This window comes from Grammomys surdaster, unplaced genomic scaffold (genome assembly GCF_004785775.1).
Source record: "Grammomys surdaster isolate TR1022 unplaced genomic scaffold, NIH_TR_1.0 139, whole genome shotgun sequence".
Taxonomy (NCBI): domain Eukaryota; kingdom Metazoa; phylum Chordata; class Mammalia; order Rodentia; family Muridae; genus Grammomys; species Grammomys surdaster.
This window is the reverse complement of record NW_021604597.1, coordinates 13,291,529-13,314,357: the sequence shown is the minus strand read 5'-3', so window position 1 is coordinate 13,314,357 and position 22,829 is coordinate 13,291,529. Positions and strand designations below refer to the sequence as shown.

Genomic DNA, 22,829 nt, shown 5'->3' with positions numbered 1-22,829 from the left:
CACTTCCCTTCAGGAAACGGCAGTCCTCCCAGGGATATCAATTGAACAGAGCATTGCAGGTTACAAGACTAGGCACAAGCCGCCAAATCATGACAGGACAAGGCAATGTACCAGGAGGAAAAGGGTCCCAAGAGCAGGTGAGAGAGAGACAACCCCATTCCCACTATTAGGAATCCCACAAAAACACCAAGCTAAATGACCACAACATGTTTGCAGAGTAGCTTAGTTTTGCTATCGCTTTTAATGAAACAGTCTTAGTTTTGCAGGTATGTGTTTGTTCCCATATGGCTGCTGCTGTTGTTGGCAGTCTTGGGTTCATGAACAATTCCCTAGCAAGAGTCAAGTTATTTCACTTACCCAGTGTGACATGTCATTTGCTCAATCAAAGTCATTATATTTCATCAATTTAGAAAAACTTCTCTTGTCCACTGTGACCCTCTGGAGATACTTAAAGCTGAACTTCTCAATTCTACCTGAACTTCTTCTAGCCTTAATTTTTTCTAATTATTTGTTCTACTTCTGGATTTCATAATATCTATGCTTGAATTCTCTTTTTACATGCTAATTTCAGTTACTAACATTTCTAGAATTTAACTATCTCAGTTTTTAAGTATCATAAAATAATACTATTAATAAGCTTCTCCTACTTTACTTTCTCATATTCTATTTCCAAACTCCAGCATCCAGGATTGAGGATGCTCTGCTAATTATTTACATCTTACTGGGCCTTATGGCTGTGTTTTGTTCTTTGGAAGCTCTTAACTCTTTTGAAACTCTGGAAATTCTTTGGGAAAAGGTGAAGATTACTCCACAGAGAACTGTATGCTACTTGTCTGACTTCTTAGAAGCAGTACGAACTCAGGTCCACCTCAAATGAAAGTTACTTGCTAACTTGCTATTTTCAAACACATAGGTTCTAAGCTAACAACCCACTTCTGAGGGACTGAGAGACTGCTACACATTCTCAATTTGTAGCTAAAGTGCCCCAAGGCCGCCTATTCAGACACTTCTGCTCAAGTGAACTAGGGGGATGCTGCCTTCAAGGAAGCACACAACCTTCTTGAATTGATCCTTCTACTTAATTTATGACTTACTTTCTTGCAGTGCCTATTAAAGAGTATTTTATATAGCTTATCTGGAACTTTTCCACACAAAGGATATGCAGTCTACTTGCTTATACAGACAAATCTACCTAGTAGTCTCTGTGTCAGGATTTCTATATAGTCATTGCAAGCAAATATTGTTCTGAATTTTCAAACATGAAATAAATTCATTTTAAAACAAGAATAAAACACCCATCTTTTGTTCAATGTATTGACTAGATATGTCAAATCATTTATTACCTTCTTAACACTTGCAGAAAAATCAGCTACTATTTTCAAAATATTGTTGGTTTCAGGAAAGTCTTTACAAATATAAGGTTCCTCAGCACATATTACTCTGATTGCCAGGCCAGGACCTAAATAACAACAATAATTTTGAACATTAAATCTGTAATTATAATTTTAATAAAAAACTGACACTATCTCTAAAACATAAAACCCTTATAAAATTAGGATCTAACTGCCATCACATGGTGTTTTGTTTTGTTCTTTTTATTTTAGAGTGTTAGGATTCAAACCCAGGCCATCATGCATACTAGCAAATAGTCTACCACTGGCTCCTAGCACTCTACATTTCAAAGCTGAAAATATAGCTCTTTGGAAGAGCCAATGATCAGTATGTACAAAGACATGGGGTTCAATCTAAAACTAAACCAAACAAATGAACACAAGATATTTAATTTTAGGTATATGTATTAATTTCCCATCCAAACTGACAAATCTATATATTCTCACAAAAAATGTTCCAGGAAATATTTTTACTTCATACTGTATACAGTAATTTACTGAAAATCTCTTAATTGAGGGAGTTCTCTATCATATACAAATGTAAAAATTATAACGAACCACCTTATCTCATAGGCTGTTTAAAATTAAGATACAAAAGTGAAAATAGCCGGGCAGTGGTGGTGCACGCCTTTAATCCCAGCACTTGGGAGGCAGAGGCAGGTGGATTTCTGAGTTCAAGGCTAGCCTGGTCTACAGAGTGAGTTCCAGGACAGCCAGGGCTACACAGAGAAACCCTGTCTTGAAAAAACAAAACAAACAAACAAAATCCTAAATCTACAACTAAGAATTCTGTAGAAATATAATTAAAACATCTCAATGCTCCAACTCCTTATCTGGAACCAATGCTATATGCTAGACTCCCAGGAATCATAGTATCTAAATATAAACAAAAAAGAGACTGAGTCACATAATGGTATAATAAATACAGTGGGCATCTCAGAGAATGTGTTCCCTGACATTCTCTTCCTTCTGTCATGTCACATATTCCCTAAGAAGACAAACGATTCAGAATGGTCTGAACTGAATCTACAGGGCAATCTACAAATAAACAAAACCCAGGTGTGTTTTTACCTGGAAAAGGATGCCTGGAAACCAATTCTTCTGGCAGGTCAAGCTCTCTGCCCAAAATCCTCACTTCATCTTTATGAAAATCTTTCAGAGGTTCTATTACTTTTCCCTATAAGAAAAAAAGGGACTAATTAAAAGATTAGATTATCATTTAAGATATTTTCTCCTATGAGGGTTGGAAGTTATTAGATTACTATTTAGTGGCATTCATAATCTTTGTTGAAATATATTTTAAGTATAATCCTTACAAGTCTTATAAAGAAAAACAAATTCCAGTCAGTGCTGGAGAGATGGCTCACTGTTTAAGAGCCCTGGCTCCTCTCTTCGAGAGGATTCAGTGTCAATTCTCAGCACATATATGAGTATGAGGTCAGTTCTAAGGGATCCGATACCCTCTTTCTAACCACACGTTATGTATAGGTACACACGTGATGCATAGACATACATAAAGACAAAACAACCAAACACATAAAGAAAATCTTTAAAAAACATAAATGATGAGACCCATCAGCTCTCATGTATTTCTCACAGGACACAAGGAAGGTCCAAATGAGCTGGGTGTGGTGGTACACACCTTTAGCTCTAGCAATGGAATGGAGCTGCAGCCAGATCTGAGTCTACACAGAGTGCCTGTCTAAAAAAAACAACAAAAAAACAACAATACTTTTCTAAACAGTATCAAAAAATAGAAGGATAAGTCACAAAATGGTAAGAAATAAATAAAATGTATCTATTTCATGTACATAGGTACTTTGTCTGCTTGCATATGCAAGTGTATCACTTGGAACGGGAGTTAGAGAGGATTGTGAGCTGCCTCTATGTAACTGCTGCTGGGAATTCAACTCCAGTCCTGGAAAAGCAGCCAAGTGCTCTTAACTGCACAATCATTTTTCCAGACCCAAGAAAAAATAATTCTAACTCATATCAAATTAAAACTCAGTTTATGAGCAAAGGGTATGTACAGTCATTTCTCCAAGATAAACAAATGACCAATAAGCATTTCAAAAGACAGTAGTATAGGGAAATGGAAATCAAAACCACACTGAGGTTAGCATAGCAGTGTTGTACACCTGCAAGTGAAGTGCTGGGAAGGTAAAAGGACAACATTCAAGGAACATGGAGATCCTGTCTCAGAGGACAAAGAATAACAGATACCACTTATCAAGGGAACAATGACATAGCTATTAGGATGGCTATTAAACACAAATACAAACAGCAAATGATGACCAGAATATACAAAAGCCAGCACTCCTGTGATACTTTTGAGGGTAATACAAATGTTCTACAATTAGTTTGTGGTAATGGTTAGTCAACCTTCAAAGTACTGAGCAGAAACAAGAAAGGATGGAGGAAAAGGAAACACTCCATGTACATGCTTTATTGAAAAGTTCTCACAAGCCTTTACCTCTTCCCTTAACTTCCTGATAAGTTCTGTGTCATTGTGGTGGGTTTTGATGAGCTCAGCTTTGCCACTCGCAACAAGGGATGCACTTTCGATTAGATCAGGCCGTAAAGTGCCTTGGGCAAGAAAAACCTCCTCTGGCTTCAGACTCATTTCTCCAATTACTTCATTGGCAATCTGTTACCACAAGAACATAACAGTCTTCTGAGAAATCAATCCTTCAACAAAGTTTCAATTAAATTTAATTCTTTCTGAAGTACTAACCAGGAAAGTAGACCCATCAAACTACCAAAAATAAATTTTTGAAAACACTGTACATTGTACTTGATTAAAGAATGTATGTGAGCATTCCCTTCAACATTCCCTAAAATCTGGCCACTGTTACACCCAACAGAAGTGCAGTGCCAGCCCAAAGGCCCATTCCTAAATGCCAACAACAGTGGCTTAGCAACCAACATGCATACTTTTTAAACCAAAATAGTTTCTACCTGTCCAGAGGACACACACACACACACACAGACACACACACACACACACACCATGTGCATATTCAAAAGTAAAACAGAATTAGCAAAGTTTGTTATTTGAAATAATAATAACTAAAACAGACATAAAACAGTATATACATTGCACATATTAAAAGAAAGGTACCTTAACAAAAGTATCACCAATAATTTTTCTTTTCTCCTCCGGACTTGTTGTCATATTTAATGTTTTGCTAATTCTTTTCCGTGGGGTCCTGTCTTCATCTGAGATTGGTAGAGTAGTTGTTCCATTGTAGAAGGAATGAGCAGCATTTATCACTGGGAGAGAAGGGAGAAGTATTTTAAACTATTGTATTTCTTTAAACCATAAATAAGTCAAAGCATAGAAAGAAAACCAAGACGTACTCACCATTTGATATCCCTTACATTTTCCCATGTGTTCAAAAAACTAGCCATAAACCAGCAGTAAAGAGGTCAGATCTAGAGATCAGAGACCTCTGAATTTCAGAACCTCGTATCATTTAGATATGAGGCAACAGTCCTGGTTGCTTTCTCTCTGTTCAGTGTTGAACTAACTACAACAATCCTGTAGATACATATAGTCCACTACAACAATCCTGTAGATACATATAGTCCCAAGACAGTCAAAAGCAATGGCTTCTCTACAGAAAACCAAAGTCCTCAGACCAGCACACTGATCCTTCCAAACTTCTATCTAAACATTTACAATTAAGTGGGTCTTCTTTTATTTACTATTATATAAGGTCAAGTAACCATGGTAGTTCACTTGCAATGTATTTGCCTAGGAGGTCCTGTGTTTGATTCCTAGCACTATCAAAAACGAGAAGCTTGTAAAGATAAAAAAAACACTATGACCACTCTTTGGTAATAGAGCATAACTACCAATAAGCTTCAGCATGAGATGATGCAGTAGCTGGCCGTTTCAATTAGAGTCCATCAGATACCTACAGTTTCTTCTCGTAACCTGGTCAGTTAGCTGCAGGCTCTTACCCATCAACATTAGTAGAGTTAAAGTGAGCAAGGGATGGAAGGAAGGAATCACCATTTAATGTCACTTAGTTCTGTTCCTACTGTACCTACCTGTCACCAGAACTATGCCTGGTGCCGTGTTGCAAGTCTAAGGTCTCTTAGTAAACCGCGAGCTTTCTCATGGCAAGGACTGAGCTAGCACACTCTGCTTCTCGTGTTTTCAAATACTCCCTGCTTTAGACACACCCAGAGACCTATTTCTCCCAAAATCCAATGTTCCCACTTCCCGAGCCTCTCCTAGAAGTCTGCAGGACAAGTCAGCTTGTTTCCTATTGGCTTCCTTCCCACCTTAGGCCCAAGACTTTGAACTCCTTCATTCTACTGGTCCAAGCCTTTGTCCCACTGAAGTTTCTCTACTTTGGAGGCTGCCTTAGAAAAAAAATGTAACTACAGAAAAATGATTATTACAAACACTAGTAAACTAAAGCTAAAGGCATCTCTAAGCCAACTTATTCTTAGCCTGACCTCAAAATGTTCACAGTAAACCCCACATAAGAGAGAGAGAGAGAGCTACACTATTTATATATATATAGCATGTACACATATATATTAGATATACATTGTATGTATATATATTTGAAAATTTGTAAATTTACTTGCATAAGGCATTCACTTATGCAAGTGAGTACCTAAGCCCTTCTACAAATACAGGTTGTTTTGCAATCAAGCTCATATAAAGTCCATTAAATTTTGAAATTTGTAAATTCCAAAAATATTTGGATAAGTAAAGACACTGCTAGCTCCCTGCTGGGACTAAGAAGACAACTAAGGACCCTTCAAAGTTAAAACTCACTAGCTTATCCTCAGACACCTGCATTTTACTCTCCAGTCTGCTTTGAATTGTTTGCTTATTCCTTTCACCTTTAACATTGTACCTGTTTATGTCTTTGCTGTCAGTCTTACTTCAAAAAGCAAAGTGCTTCTTATATAGCATAAATTACTTTATACTAAGCCTTTTAGCATCAACTGAACTGATAACGTAACTCTGTCCAACAGTACTTTTAATCTATTATATTATTTCATCATTGCAGCCATCAGTTATACGTTGTTTGTTTGTTTGGTTGGTTGGTTGGTTGGTTGTTTTCCGAGACAGGGCTTTTCTGTGAAGCTCTGGCTGTCCTGGAGCTCACTCTGTAGACCAGGCTGGCCTTAAACTCAGAAATCCGCCTGCCTCTGCCTCTCAAGTGCTGGGATTAAAGGCGTGCACCACCACCACCCGGCCCCACATCTGGATTTTTATATGGGTTCTAAAGATAAATTCAGATCCTCATGCTCCTGTCTACATGGCTTGCTTTAAGTCTGGCAATGTTGCCTAAGCTAATGCCAAGCTCCTGGCATCAAACAATTCCCCTGCCTTGGTCTCCTAAGAAGCTGGGATTACAGGTGCATACAAGAAACATGTCTTGCTAACTCTAGACTTTTAGTCTACTTTCCCCAAATGAGCTTAATTGAAAACAACCTGTATTTATAGAAGGGCTTAGGTACTCACTTGCATAAAGAATGTTGTGAAATAAAGGAGAGGGGAGATTTTGAGAGGACAGAATGGTAAATGCAAAATGGCAGCTTACAAGTTTCAGTAACCTAATATAACAGTCAATGAACTTTTCTTGAAACAGGAAATTATGCATATGAACTAAAAGGTATGTTTAGACTTTTAGTTTATAAGGAAAACTACATGTTTAAGATTGGACTGAACTAAAACACACAGCTTGAAGAAATATCCCTGGTGAAAATGAACTTCTCCATGATGAACTAATACCTTTGACTTGAATTCCAAGCTTTTTGAGGGCTTCTTCAACAGACTGACTTTCTCGTTTTCTCATAAAGCCATTATCAATGTGCACTGCAATGACTTGATCTTGGTTCAAAGCACGATTTAGCAAAGCTGTACAAACTGTTGAATCTACTCCACCACTGAGTAAAACCTGTAAATAAAATGAAGAGAAAAAAATCAACCAGGATAAACAAACAAGAAATAAAGAGACACTGCTACCTTGTACTGTATATATCAAGATATGTATAGTAACTAAAAAAAAAAAAAGACTCTGAGGGGTTATAACACACAAACTATATATGTCAGTTGTCAGAGCTAATCAATCCTACTCTGGATTGCGATATTTCTGACCTAAGTCTGTAGACCACCAGAAGATCAAAGGCTTACCAACACTTTTGATGTTCCTACTTTCTCTTTAATCTCTCGAATGCATTCAAGCTCTCGGTTCTGCACAGTAAAGTTCCCACTGCATCCGGCTATATCATATAGGAAATTCTTCAGTATTACTTTCCCGTTTTCTGTAAGGCCAACTTCAGGGTGGAACTGTACACCATACAGCTTTTTAGATTCATTGGCTATACCTTCATGGAGAAAACAAATCATAATGCAATTTTACGTTGAAGATACAACTAACATTCACAATCCATTCTCCATTCCTCAAACTCTTTCTCTGTAAATGTTAAATGTATATGCCCTGTTCAACTTTAAATTACAGAGAGAGAAGATACATAATAAACAAAGTTATGTTACTATAATCTTTATAAAGTATACAGTAAAAAAAAGATGAGGTTTAGGACAGAGCAGAGACTATTTCACTAGATTCTTATTTCTCTATCATTGCTAAGATTTTCTTATCTATTTAACATAGAAAACAACTCAACTTTGGTTCTCAGTCCTACAAGACTTCAGCAAATACTCAGCAACCTCAATGCCCAACATTAAAAAACCTTTATACAACAAATTTCTCAGTATTTCCTATTATTTTCTTTTCTCGTTCCAGTAACTACAAATACAGGTTGAATAGCCCTACTCTGAAATGTCTGGGTCGGGAAGTGTTTTAAGTTGTCATAGTGTAACAGTTTCCAAGACTGAAACACTGCATCCCAGGAAGCTCTTAAGCAGAAAGGTAAACAATTCAAATAGCTTCAGGAAGTCTCTCTGGGATGGGACAAGCTGAGCTACAAAGACAACCAAGACCAGACCAGCTGCCTGGAAGAAGCAGAAACCAGGTGGGCTGCCTGGAAGATGTTTAGTTTAGACCCATTTTGGCACCTAGAATAGAAACTCTCCAACCTGTTAAAATACCAACAAGCAGTGCAGTGTGTTCCAGGTTCGCAGCTTTGTGAACTGTCACCCCATGGTGTGGCAGGCTTTGGTAATGCAACTGTCTGAGTCATTCCTGTTCCTCTAAGTAACCTCTCACTCATATTCCTGCAACCCCAAGGAAACTCATTGGTTCACCTAACTGGACTTGGTGATATCCATATTTTGGTCTGTTGTGGGTTCCCTATCAACTGTGAGTTGTGTCTCCATAAGAAAAGTTTTTTCACACAACAGACATTGTTACTAACTTTTGGATGAGACCCAAGTACACATATGAAAGTAACATAGATAAGTAGCCTAAAATACGTAGTATTTTAAGTGTACTTGCATTTTGACTATAACTTGTCATTTGGGGACACTTAAAGAATTTGCAACTGGGACATTTGTTAGTAATTAGTTTTGGATTGTGGACAACTTGAGGTATTCAGAATGGGGATATTTACTATATGATTGCACATACTTGACCAAAGAGTTTAATGGATTATCTGCTAAGCAACAGGTGCTAAGCTAGGGGTTTTACATGGGCATCATTACCCCTATTTTATGGTTCATGGATCAAAAAATTTGTCTCAACTCTTATAACTCATACTGGGCAGGCTCAAGATCTGAGGCATGTATACTTTATATGTCTTCTCAGTTAACTTATCTCACGGTGTGCTGCTTCTTACTCTTCATTGCTGGTCCCTCTTCGCCTGGCCTATCTCTCTATACAGAATCAACCAGACCTCAGGTCTTAAATATCTTCTTTATAAACTCTCAAGTGATCTCATAAACCTAATACTCTATACTTCTGTCCATCTGTTTACTTCCAGCCTAGGTTTTACCTCTGAAATCAATATAATTGCTTAGCTAGACACTTTTATTTTGATGTTATTTAATAAAGCATCCTTAAGTCTTTTCCATTAGTTAAATAGAAATTCCACCCATCTTTAAAAAAATATCCAGCATTTAAAGCTTGATTTTTGCCGGGCAGTGGTGGCCTTTAATCCCAGCACTTGGGAGGCAGAGACAAGAGGATTTCTGAGTTCGAGGCCAGCCTGGTCTACAGAGTGAGTTCCAGGACAGCCAGGACTACACAGAGAAACCCTGTCTTGAAAAACCAAAAAAAAACAAAAAACAAACCAAAAAAAAAAAAAAAAAAAAACACCTTGATTATTTACCTTTGCTATGCCACACTCAATCCATTAGCAAATCTTCGTCCTTCCACTCAGAGCATTCTCACAATTCAAAGATATGACTAGTTCACTTCTACATCCTGCTCTAAACTTTACTTTTTATCCCTTGATCACCAGAATATATATCAGACAGCTCAAAAATGCCTGCAGCTCAGCTTCAGAGAACCCATACCACTCTCAGCTTCTTGAGCACATATACAGATACACATACATTCATGTGTTAATTTATTCATATGAATATTTATTTTTTAAATTAAGTATTTTAAAGCATTATGTGACCTCTCCATGGTCAATAATGAATCCTACCACATTTACAACAGCAACAAAAAAATAAATAAATAAAAAAGAACCCATAAGACAGCTCAATGGGTGAAGGCACTTGATACCAAACCTGAACCTAATGGAATCCAAATAGGTGAAGGAAAGAACCCTTTAGCAGTCCTCTGACCCACAGGCACAATATGTGTTTTAAAAAAACCAAATGAAGTAAAATAAACATTTTAAATGAAAGTTTAAGAATATCTCATACAGAATCATGATCACTCTGAAAAAAGTTCAAATGAAATCTGCAAAATTTAGACTTTTTTACCTGCCACGATGTTCCCAGAACGTGCTACAACCTTGAACCCATCAGCTACTTTGTCTACACTGTCTCCATGTGTAAGTAAAACAATTTCTTCCTTCTGCAGGCCCCTAAACATATAAAAAGTAAAATTTACACACAAATATCTCAAAGAGAACCATGTCTGATAACGAACTGTCTGGTTTTATAACAACTTGATACAAGCTAGAATCATTAGAGAGGAAGAAGCCTCAACTGAGAAAATGCCTCCCTAAGATTTAGCTGTAGGAAAATCTGTAGGATCCTTTCGTGATTGACTGTCGAGGGCCCTACCCATTATGGGTGGTATCACCCCTAGGCTGGTGGTCCTGGGTTGTATAAGGAAACAGGCTAAATAAGCCATGAAGAGCCAGCCAGTAGGCAGCACCCCTTTATAGCCTTACATTAATTCTTGCCTCTAGGTCCCAGCCCTGCTTGAGTCCTGACTAACTTTTATAATGAATGATGACTTAAGAATAAATAAATAAGCTAAATAAATAAGGCAGCTAAATAAATCCTTTCCTCCCTAAGTTTCTTTGATTGTAGTGCTTCATCACAGAAATAGTAACCCTAACTACAACAGTCATTTTGTTTAGAAATACAAGTTTGCTCTATGGTAGATTAAGAAAATTCAGGAGGTAAAAGCTATGTAGCGATGCATCACTGTTAGAATTTACACAGAATTTATATATGAACATACATACATTATTATAAATAATACCAATAAAAGATATTAAACCTGAAAAGTAGGCAACTAATAAAAATTGAGAACTAGAGGATTATACAGGAAACTCAGTGATTTAAAATACTTGCTTAAAACAAGAATGAGGATAAAAGTTCAAATCCCCAGTTTCTACATAAAAAGCCAGTTGTAGCCATATGCGGACCTGTAACCCCAATCCTGTGGGCTAACAAAACAGGAAGTCACAGGTATTTCCTGGCTGCCAGTCTAGCTCCAGGTTCAGTCAGAGAACTTGGCTCACGAGGATGAAGCAGAGAGCAGTAGAATAGGGTGTCTAACACACACTTGTGCATAAAAACACACATAAACACACACACAACATATACGCATCACACAGCACACACACACATCATACAGCACATGTGCACATGCACACACATACAAACATCATGCACCACATATAACACACACACACACAGAGAATATTTTTAAAGCTTGGACACTAAACTGATGAAGGAGCTAGTACTCTAATTACACTAAAAAAAAATCTCAGATAACAAATCTGTAATTTCAATATTTCATTTCTGAGATTTTATCTTTAAAACAGACATTTCACTGACTTAATAATATGATGCTTATACTGTTATTCTACAGCTATATGTACAGTATAGATATATGTAAGGTACAGGTTATTATATAATCAGGCTGGCTGGAGTGATGGCTCCATGGTTTAAAGCGCTTATTTCTCTTCCAAAACATTCTGTTCCCAGTACCCACATCAGAGGACTCACAACCACTTAAAACTCCAGTTCCAGGAGATCCAACACCCTCTTCTGATCTCAAAAGGTATGCACACACATGGAATTAACACACACACACACACACATACACACACACAGAGGAAGGAAAGCAGGCAGGCAAGCAGGCTTAAGAGAGTAAGACGTAGTAAAATCAAATCAGTTAGATTAAAAGACTATAAACTTTTACATTAATATAAAACAATTATATATACTGATTATATCTTTCAAAAAAAAAGGAAAATACATATTGCCTAACTGTTCACAAAAACATCTAGAAGTAAACACAACCCAGCAGGCAAGATGGAACTCTAGTGCAAAAACAAAAACAAAAGCAACGGTCTTTAATTATGAAAAGGAAGTGGTTGATCCCTGTGACCCACATGGTAGAAGCAGAGAACCAACTCCCACAGTTATTCTCTGACCTCAACATATGCTCCAGCGGCATGTGTGTAGACACAAAAAATAAGTATAACAAAAAATTTAATACACATGTAAATTAAACACATTGGTCTAGCAAAATAGCTGGACTAATGAAGGCATCTGACAAAAGAGAGAACCAACTTCCACAAACTGTCTTCCAATTCACACACGCACGCACGCGCGCGCGCGCACGCACGCGCACACACACACACACACACACACACACACACACACACACACACACACACAGTGGCATACATGTATGGATGGACCCAAAGTTAAATAAATGTGATTAAAACATAATACCTGAATAATGAACATGTATTATCCATACTAATGTTGAAAACTCCATCCTCTCTAACACTTTTTTTATGCACAGTGCCTCCAAAAACCTTATTCATCATCTGTTCAAGGAAAAAAATTAATGCGTTAATATGAATCAAAAGAAAAGTTTGTATGGTAATAATAATTATTTATATCCTTTGCCTCCAAAATGTTATTTATATCATAAATATATCTGCGTAAACAAGTGTTTAATGTCCGTAGGTAACTATTATTACTGTATATAAAATTATTAAGAGGCATAAATTTGTAACAAAATTTGACTAGGAATTTGACCTGAGGTTGTTAATCTGTTAAACACTGAGAGACTTTCCATTTGGTGTACTTTAATTAACAATAAACAGAAAACTTGCAGCCAGCTGTAGAGGAGCATATGCCCTTAATCTCGGACCTCAGGAAGCAGAGGCAGGTGAAGCTCGGTGAGCTCAAGCCATGTTTGGTCTACATAGTTGGGTTCCAGGACAGCCAGAACTACATAATGAGACTATCTCAAGAAGAAAGAGGAAAAATTTTAATACTTAAGTCAAAATTTAATCTAAAACCAGCTACAAAGGTACTTTGAGATTTAAAAGCTGTTGCAGGTAAAAACTGTAGCAACAACATAGGAGTTAGGGCATGACAAAAAAAAATATGAACTATTTTGATAATTATACAAGTTTGAATGGCTAAATTAGAGAATGACAAGAAAGATGAGAGGCAAAACCAGACATTAGATGAGGACAGGCATGGTGGAGCACATCTTTAATAGCAGCACTTGGGGGACAGAGGCAGATAGGCAGATCTCTGCAAGTTCAAGGCCAGTTTAGTCTACAAAGCAAATTCCAGGACAGCAGGGCTCTTATACAGAGAATCCATGTCTTGGGGGAGGGGGGGAGATTGAGGATGAAGATGATGATGTAGTAAAAGGGATGAACTAGCCGGGCAGTGGTGGAGCACTCCTTTAATCCCAGCACCCGGGAGGCAGAAGCAGGTAGAACTCTGAATTCAAGTATACAGAATGAGATAGTCAGGGCTACGTGGAGAAACCCTGTATCAAAAAATAAGAGAAGAGAAGAAGAAGAGAAGAGGAGGGAGGGGAGGGGAGGGAAGAGAAGAGAGGAGAGGAGAGAAGAAAAAAAAGGCATGAACTTTATCTGTAAACTACAAAAGTAGCCAACTATGGTATGTTTCTCAAACTGTTGTACACATCATGTGGGTGCGGGATTCAAGCCCAGGTGTTCGCTCTTTACCACTGAATCATCTCTCCAGTCTCTTGGCTATTCTTAACATAGAAAAAAAACAAAACAAAAACAAAAAAACAAACCTTAAGAGAGAAGGTGGGGGAGAGTATATGCATAATTATTAATATAGTAAATAATATAATTAATACATATTCTTGAGTTTAAAAGCAGAAGTGGGTATGATGGCTATTCTTGACTAAAACTAAATTTAACTGAAGACAAAGTTGTTGGGCATATCTGTGAGAAGTTTTTAGTTAATTGGCTCATTTGACATAGTAAGACCCACCTTTAAATCCAGATTGAGGGTAAAGAAACCCTGTCCTGCTTCAAAATCTAGGCCACATCTTCTCCTGGCACCCAACATAAAAGACAAGAAACAAACTTTTGCCTTTGCCTGCTTACCTCTGCTTTTGATTCACTGCCATTAATTAGAGCCTACTTCTTTGGGATTCTGATGTATACTGAAGTCCAGCTGAGACATACAGCCTCAGACTAATGGATTCACGGATTAAATTTTCCATTAGGAGACAGCCAATGTTGGACTAGCTGGGCCACAGACTGTAAGCCACTGTAATAAATTCCCTTTTGAGAGACAGATAGGTAGGTAGGTAGGTAGGTAGGTAGGTAGATAGATAGATAGATAGATAGATAGATTGATTCATTCATTCATTCTATCAGATCTGTTCCTAACTAATATAGGGAGAGGAGAAGAGGTTATTTTTTAAGTGAATGTTACAGTACTCAAGAAACTTCAGCAGGACGAGTAACGCTTTCTGGGTTGTTTGGACTATGCAGCAAAAAGTTCTGCTAAGATGAGAGAGAGGGAAGAAGGGAAGAGGAGAAAAGGAGAGGGGAATAAAAGGAAAGGGGATGGAGAAGGGCACAGAAAATGTGCAAATATGCAACTAATCACAGTACATTATGTAAGGATGATTTCTAGCTCTGTTTCCTGATGATCCAATCAAATGAGCCAATGTTTAAATGTTGTAACGTGATAATCCTAGGCTTACAAGCGTAAGGGAGAGCTTACATATCCGGTTTATGTTTTTATTCCCTTAGATCTTGTTTAATCAATTATTTCTTTGACAAGTGAGGTCTTAGCATGTTTTGGTTTAATGTTATCTATCATCCTGTTCAATGATATTGTTCTTGTCTAATAAATGGTTAAAATGGCCACGACTGAGAATACAACCAATCAAAGTGGCTAGAAGAAACAACAGGAATTCTTACTGTTTAAAAGTGAACAGTAGTGGCGCAGAGGTGCACACTTTTAATTCCACCACTTGGGGAGGCAGTGGCAGGAGGATATCTGTGAGTTCAAGTCTAGCCTAACTTACATAACATGTTCTAGGCTTGTCAATGCTATATGTGAGACCCTATCTCAAATAAATAAACAGATGGATGGACAGACAGACAAACAAACAGTGGTTTGTTAAGTGATCTAGTTACATATGAACAGGTTTCCTTATAAGGTTAGTTCCATCACAGAATAGCAATCAATATATAGTAGTACTTTGCCCAAATTATCTTAAAGACAAATAGTGTTTAAATCACAAGAAAAAAACATTAAATCAACTCTCAAACTCAATTTGCAGCTATACCTGCATGCCATAGCAAATTCCTAGAACAGGCTTGCCAATGGTAAATATTGCTGGATCAAACCAAGGAGCATCCTCTGCATACACAGAATTAGGTCCACCAGATATGATAACAGCCCTGTAGATTGATTGAAAGAGGAGTCAGTAAACAATGTGACTACTAATTTTTAATTACTTAATACGATATATATATAAAGGTCCAAGAAAAAAAAGAAAGAAAGAAAGAAAGAAAGAAAGAAAGAAAGAAAGAAAGAAAAGTGCAAACACAGGTCCTCTGTACAGATTTCAATACTGTAGTTGTTCCTGACACTCAACACACTTGCAAGACAGCTCTGTATCAGCTACCCCTGAAAATATGATGAAAAGAGTGAGTAGGGTGAGAAAAATTGCCTAGATGACAAACTAAAAAGCTGAGTGTGCAGCAGAGGCCTCTGGTATACAGAGAATGAAAACCTGTATGAAGGAGAGAAGGAGCAGCGGGAGGAGAGGCAGCACGTGAGGCAGGAAAATCATGAGCTCAACCTTATCCTCAAGTTACATTCCAAGTTCAAGGACAGCCTGGACTACATAAAGACCCTGACTTAAAAAAAGAAAGAAAAAGAAAACAAGAAATTGCATAGTTAAGCCTTGTACATGTCTCTAATGCTAGTATCTGGGAGGGAGTTGAAGAAAGAGAATCATCACCAATTTCTACAATACTGAATTCAATAACAGCCAGAGAGTTACAAGGCAAGAGACTGTTTTGTTTCCTTTTTATAAAGAATGGCAGAAATACACTCAGTGGCCAGTGATTCGACTCAGGTAAAGGCACTTGCTATACCAATCCTGATGACCTGAGTTTGATCCCTGATTCATATGGTGAAAGAAGAAAACCAACTCCCACAAACTGTCTTCTGACTGCCTCAAGCTCACATGTAGATCTGATTCATATGGTGAAAGAGAACCAACTCCTACAAACTGTCTTCTGACTGCCTCAAGCTCACATGTAGATGTACATGTACACATGCACAGTTTAATTTTTAAAAATAAGACATTTGAAGACAAAGACAGCACACTTAGTATTAAGTCTCAAACCCCAGACAACTGGCTGAGTTGCCCATTAACAGATCAAAGCGTACACTGACCACCAAGTTTGCAGGCTCCCTATATCCCTCAGGCTATAGCTGGCATACGCCATTGCCTACCATGAACTTCTCCAGCCCAGCTATCCCCTACACAATCCAGCCATTTTGGTTTGCTACCCTTTTGGTCTAACCTTTACTCTCTTGGCCAAGGCTGCCTCTCTTGGTAGCCAACTCCTCCACCCTTCGAACTCTCCTAACATGACCCAGCTCAAGGTCATGTTTGCTCTAGACTTTCTCAAACATGTCTGCCTCTGGCTGTGTTTTCTTCTTTTCCTACAATAAACTTTCTCCTCCACCATACCTAAGAGTGGGCAAGTCCTTCCTTTTTTTTTTCTTCATTTTCATTCATCTAGTGTAAAAGTCTGAGTCAATTAAGGATGGGCACTGCGGTCACTTCTGGGGAAAACCTGTCAAGCACTAATCCATATGAAAGGACAGAATATTAAAAAACTGCTGAACCAAAAGCCCTCACATAACTTGGCTATCTTGCCTGGTAGGGACATGAGTCACTGGAATTAGCCTTATATGGCTTAGGTTTTTCTCCTTTAGCAACTGGTTTTCAGGGTTGGGAACATAAGAGACTTCTGTATAAATACTTCTTCCCTTTCAGCTACTCTACCCAACCATTTGTACATTTTCCCTTTGATTAAATGCTCTAAGAGGAATGAACTAATGATCACGATAACTACATCGGACTGTGACCCAAAGCTCTTATAAACTATTCATCAAGGCAGTCTGCTGCATAATGAAAATCAAGGTAGATTCCCCCGCATCATCAAAACAAACAAGCAAAAAATGAAAACATCACGGTAATTTTTTTTTGACTAAAAGTGTAAATTATTCCTTTTTAATTCCAAATCAGAATTATAGGAAATTTCTTTAAAAACTATGCTGGATTTTTATAGAAAAAGTCAATGCCCCAGTAAACTAATATTCTAAAATCTGAATTCAATCCCATTGATGATGTATCAATCAGAGGCTACCGAAATCCTTGTTCTTTTATGGCAAAGGCTGGTGTTTCCAAGGGGAAGATTTCAGACTTCACAAAGAGTTCCCGCACTCTTCGGTCAATGACTTTCCCATATTGAGCCCCAGCATCCAGAATGACAACAGCTCCTTCGTAGTGGTGACAACCATCCTTAAGGTCTCCTCCAGCATTCTCCGGCTACAAGTAAAACAAAACAGAAATTCTTACTTACAATAACTGTGTTACTAGTAAGGGGCTAGTAAAATGGCTCAGCAGGAAGACTTGTAGCCAAGCCCAAGGACCTGAATTTGATGACTGAGGCAAAGCACCAGGAGAAGCAATTCCTATAAGCTGTCCTCTGACCTCCATGTGCATGCTGTAGCACACTGTGTCTCCATATATACAAAATAAAAATTTTAATTACATTGTTTTAAAAAATAGGGAGTCTGCCTAGGTGATGGCGCACGCCTTTAATCCCAGCACTTGGGAGGCAGAGGCAGGTGGATCTCTGAGTTCAAGAGTTCGAGGCTAGCCTGGTCTACGGAGTGAGTTCCAGGACAGCCAGGGCTACACAGAGAAACCCTGTCTCGAAAAAAAACAAAAATTAAAAAATTAAAAAATAAAATAAAATAAAAAATAGGGAGTCATTGTCAGCTCCACCATACAGATGCAAACTGTTAACCTATGTTGTATTTCTAAGCTATGGATTCAGAAGTTCTTTTGGAAGATGTTAGTATACACCTTCTCGTGGACACATGAACCTGTGAGTACAAGGTGCCACTACAGACTGATGTGGTCACTCCTGCTAATGAGCTTTATGTACACAGTCAAGCAGGAAAACAATCCTGTTCTGCTAGCAGTTCTGATCCCTGCCTGTTATGCCAGCATTCATATTACTTGTGCCTCCTCTGGACAGTAAGTGATATGATCATCCCATTAGGGACAGCATTCCTAAGAAACATATTAATGAAGTAATTAAAACCTGCTATTAGAGTATAAGTATGGCTAAATTCACTTTAAAATCTTTTACTATCTGAGAAAAATAGAATACACACACATCTAACCTAGAACACTTAACTTTTAATTTTAAACTTTCATCCCAGCACTTGGGAGGCAGAGGCAGACGGATTTCTGAGTTCGAGGCCAGCCTGGTCTACAGAGTGAGTTCCAGGACAGCCAGTGCTACACAGAGAAACCCTGTCTCGAAAAACCAAAAAAATAAAAATAAATAAATAAATAAATAAATAAATAAAATTAAACTCTCAAACTTGTCTGTTGAGCATAAATTTTTAACACCTCTAAAAAGTAATTTAGCAAAACCTAGAGGTGTTATTTATTTTTTACAACCAATTTAATATAACCTAGAATCACGGGGGGGGGGGGGGGGGGGGGAGGAGGGGAAGAACCTCAACTGCCTATACCTGTTTAGGCCTGTGGGCTTCTTTGTGGGGCATTGTCTGGAGGCTAATTTCTATAGAATGGCCCGACTCACAGAAAGAATACCATCCATAACTAGACAGACAGTCCTGGGGTATTAAAGAAAGCTAGCTAATTTTAGGTTTGGAAAGAAGCAAGAAAGCAAGCCTGCAAGCAGCATTCCTCCATGGTAAGTCTTAACTTCCCGCAATGAGGGACTGTGTACTGGTGTGTAAACCAAACCAAACCCTTTCCTTACCAAGTTGCCTGTGGTCCAAATGTCTTATCATAGAAAAGAAGGACACTAGAACAAACGTGCTAAGAGATATGTACTGGACAATAATGCAAAAATAGAAGAGTGGGCATGAATGCAACGACATTTCACATGTTCCAAAAGCAACTGAAGTTGAGTGATAAATCCAGTGCACTATTTTAATCTAGGCTCTCATCTTGGTTTCTGCAAGACCTGGGACTGGGAGGAGGATCCAGAGAAGCTGCTGGAAGGGAGGAAGAAGAGAAATGAAAGAAACAAAGAAGATGTGGCTCAGTAGACTGTGCCTGCCTGGAAAGTGAGAAGGCCTTTATTGGTCTTGTTTCCATTTTGCCACCATTATGAGAAAATCAAGAGCTTACTAGCATCAGAAGAGACAAGATAAAATGTGCTAGACAACGACAGGTGGCCCACAAATTTCTTAACAAAGAATAATAATACAGTTTCAAGTTCATTTTTGTGGCTACCAATTACCATTCCCATGGCTATAGCTAACTGATATGTCATAGTAATATACTCACTATAGTGTAGTGGTATAGTACTTTACAACCTGCCATGGCAGGTATCTCCTACAAGGTGGGCCATCTCATTCACATTAAAAAAAAAAAAAAAACTTCCCTACAGACTTGCCTACAGGCCACCTGGGAGGCACTTTCTCAACTGCTTTCCATCTGTCTCTCCAGATAACAAAAACCCAGATAGATAGAACATTCATTTACATAAAATATTTTAACAGAATTTTAAAAAATTTTAAAAACAGGCAAATGGCTCTGGGGTTATGAGCTGCACTAACTGGCTGCTCTTCCAGAGAGAGGACCCAGGTTCAATTCTCAGAACCCACATAGCAGCTCACAACTGTCTGTAATTCCAGCCCCAGGGGATCTGATGTTCTTTTCTAACCTCCATGAACACACAGGCATGTACACAAGGTACACAGACACACATGTAAGCATAACACCCATAAACATATGTGTGTGTGTGTGTGTGTGTGTAGGAAGCTAGCCTTAAACTGAAGTATGTCTCCACTTTGATGGTGCTGGTTAATGTTGATCTGTAATGGTTAATTCTAATTGGCCAGCTTAAGAACTATTTTATTATTTATATTAAGTTTTTTTGCATTTTATTTTTAAACTCCTTATAACAGTGTTTGTTTTGCCTGCATGTCGGTCTGCACCATTTGCATGCAGTGTCCACATGGGCCAGGTGAGGGTGTTGGATAATCTGTGCTGAAGTTATAGAAAGCTGTGAGCTGCTCACTCTGCCACATGACCTTGACCTTAGCTATTCACCTTAAACTCAAATATATCACAATGATCAAAAATATCATCTTAAGAAAATACTGAAAAAAATATGCTCACGCTGTTTGAGGTAATTTTGTGAACTCTCCTAGATCGCAGTATGTTTTATAATACCACAGTGAACTCATCCACCATAAAGATGAATTCTTCCAGTGAGTTAGTTGTAAGATTAAAAATTAAAGACAAATGTACAGAAGTGTTAGGTGAGACTTATTCTTCAGACCATGACAGGTGCCTAGGTTTGAGAAAATAGAAGCTACTTCACAATGTTTATTCATTTGTTCAATACAGGTTTTGAATGATTACTACATATTAAAACAGCCATTCACGAGGTTGTGACACTTAAGCTCCATGTTTGTAAGGGTAGAAATTATTCCTGGCTGCAGAACAGTTATCCTCACTCAGTGAGTTTCATACACCTGAAGAGAAATTTAACCAGATTGCTAAAGTTAGGCCACAACCATGCACACGAGTGATGTACACCTTGCTAAAGTAAATTATTTCAACACTACAGTTTCTCACTGACAAAACTGACTTTGTGAAGGTAAGAAAGCTCTCCAGATCAGAGACGACTTTAGGTCGGAATGGAAAGGGGGCCAATTCAGAGGCCAGGCAAGAAAGAACATCTTAGACTGGAAGTTGAAGGCCACAAGCGCGCATCATCGGCTCAACGCTCTCGCGTCTTGGCTAACGAAGTTAGCCAACTTTTTCCAGGACCTGGGGAGACCTCGTCTCCCAGGAAGACCCCAAATGCGGGAAAACACGTCCCTCAAAACTAGCACGTAAAACACGAGACAGAGTGCGCAGGAGCAGAACCTGGCCACACACTCTTCCCCTCGGAAGATGGCGGGAGAAGAGGGTGACGGAGCACACCTGGGACCAGAAACAGAAGCTGAGGTCAATAGGGAGACAGAAAGGCATGCACTAGGCTGTTAAGAATGCAGGCCGCCCGGTCGCGACCGCCGCAAGCGAGGCCCCGACCCTGCCCTGCGGCTGAAGGGCCTCGGAGTCTCCAAGAAACGCGGCCCACGGCCGAGTCCCCTCTGCGCTGGAACTCGACGCTTTCGGCCGCGGGGGCAGCTCCCACCGCTCGGATCCGCACACTAGCAAAGCCAACAAAGCACCTCCGATGCCGGAAAGCCGCGCAGGAGGCGGGACTGGCACATGCGGAGCGCCGCTGACCCGGCCGAGGGAGGCGGATGGACCACCAGGCCTCGCTCACGCTGCCGGAGGCCGGCAGAGACGCCAATCACAGACCGACCTTGGAATCACCGTTGCACAGGGCCATCGGGGACCAGCGCCGCGGGCGCAGACCGCTGGCAGGGCCTGGACGCGAGCCGCACAGCACTGGGACCGGCTGAAGCGTGAAGCACAGCAGCGGCACGGAACCCTGCCACGGCCTCGGAACACAGAAGCGCGCGCTACTCCCGCCTCCAGCTTCCGCCCGACCGCCTCTAACCGGCCACGCCTCTCGAAGGCGGGGCCGTGCAAGCCCCGCCCTTGTCGTCACCCCAGGAAGAGAACACCCAGCCTACCAGAAAGGAAAGTATCAGCCGTGCCCCCAGGCAGGGCAATAGCACTGGATGTGATTAAGTACTGGCTACATACCATCTCAAACCTCAAATCTTTGTAAACTGGAAGATACATGTAAGTAATGGATTCATTGTGTCACAATAAAAGTGGCTCAAATTTTGTTTTTGTTTTTTGTTTTGGTTTGGGTTTTGTTGTTGTTTTTCTAAATAAAGTTACTCTGCAGACCAGGCTAGCCTCAAACTTAAAACCACCTGTCGGCTGCGCCTCCTAAGTGGTAAAATTAAAAGTGTGAGCCACCACCTCAGTTTTTAAACAATTAGCTAAAGATTTCTCATAGAGCCTACCTTGTTGAAGAAATTACTTTCTATTTACTTTACTGCTTGTTTGGTTTTTGTTTGTTTGTTTCTTTCTTTTGTAAGAATGAATGGTAGCCAGTCACCACCTTTGATCCCAGCACTCTGGAGGCTGAGGTAGGCACATCTAAGTTCGAGATCAGACTGAAAAAATAAGGAAAGGAAGTAAATAAAAGAAAAATATTCATACGCTCTTGATCTATCTTTTTCTCTCACTCTGGCCTACAAAGTGAGTTTCAGGGTTGTATAAGGAAACCCTGGGTCATTGAGCAGGGTGGCTGAGGAAATGACTCAACAGGTAAGAACTACCCAAACATTGAGGACCTGAATTTAATTCCTAGCATCCCCATCAAACCTAGGTGTGGCCACATTCACCTGTAAACCTAAAAATGTGGAGGACAGAGATAAAAGAAGCACATGGGCTTACTGGCTACCAGCCTAGTCTCAGGTTTAGTGAGAGAACCTGTCTCAAGAAAATAAGGTAGGGGTTGATAAAACAGAAAACCCAACATCCTCCCATGGCCTCTGTCCCTACA

General features: G+C 39.2%; 1 protein-coding gene across 1 annotated transcript in view; it reads right to left on the bottom strand.

Annotated features, from left to right (window-relative positions):
• Gmps (guanine monophosphate synthase) overlaps window positions 1-21,794 on the bottom strand; it is a 31,622-nt gene extending 9,828 nt beyond the window's left edge. Inside the window, exons 1-11 of the mRNA XM_028763634.1 lie at window positions 21,669-21,794; window positions 17,439-17,620; window positions 15,335-15,449; window positions 12,478-12,575; window positions 10,258-10,361; window positions 7,558-7,751; window positions 7,156-7,321; window positions 4,513-4,664; window positions 3,865-4,038; window positions 2,463-2,568; window positions 1,344-1,459 (exon numbers count right to left, since the gene is read on the bottom strand). Of these exons, the coding sequence (XP_028619467.1) occupies window positions 1,344-1,459; window positions 2,463-2,568; window positions 3,865-4,038; window positions 4,513-4,664; window positions 7,156-7,321; window positions 7,558-7,751; window positions 10,258-10,361; window positions 12,478-12,575; window positions 15,335-15,449; window positions 17,439-17,620; window positions 21,669-21,695 (1,434 nt within the window). The 5' untranslated portion in view covers window positions 21,696-21,794. The remainder of the gene's footprint in view (window positions 1-1,343; window positions 1,460-2,462; window positions 2,569-3,864; window positions 4,039-4,512; window positions 4,665-7,155; window positions 7,322-7,557; window positions 7,752-10,257; window positions 10,362-12,477; window positions 12,576-15,334; window positions 15,450-17,438; window positions 17,621-21,668) is intronic.
• Window positions 21,795-22,829: the final 1,035 nt, after the last annotated feature.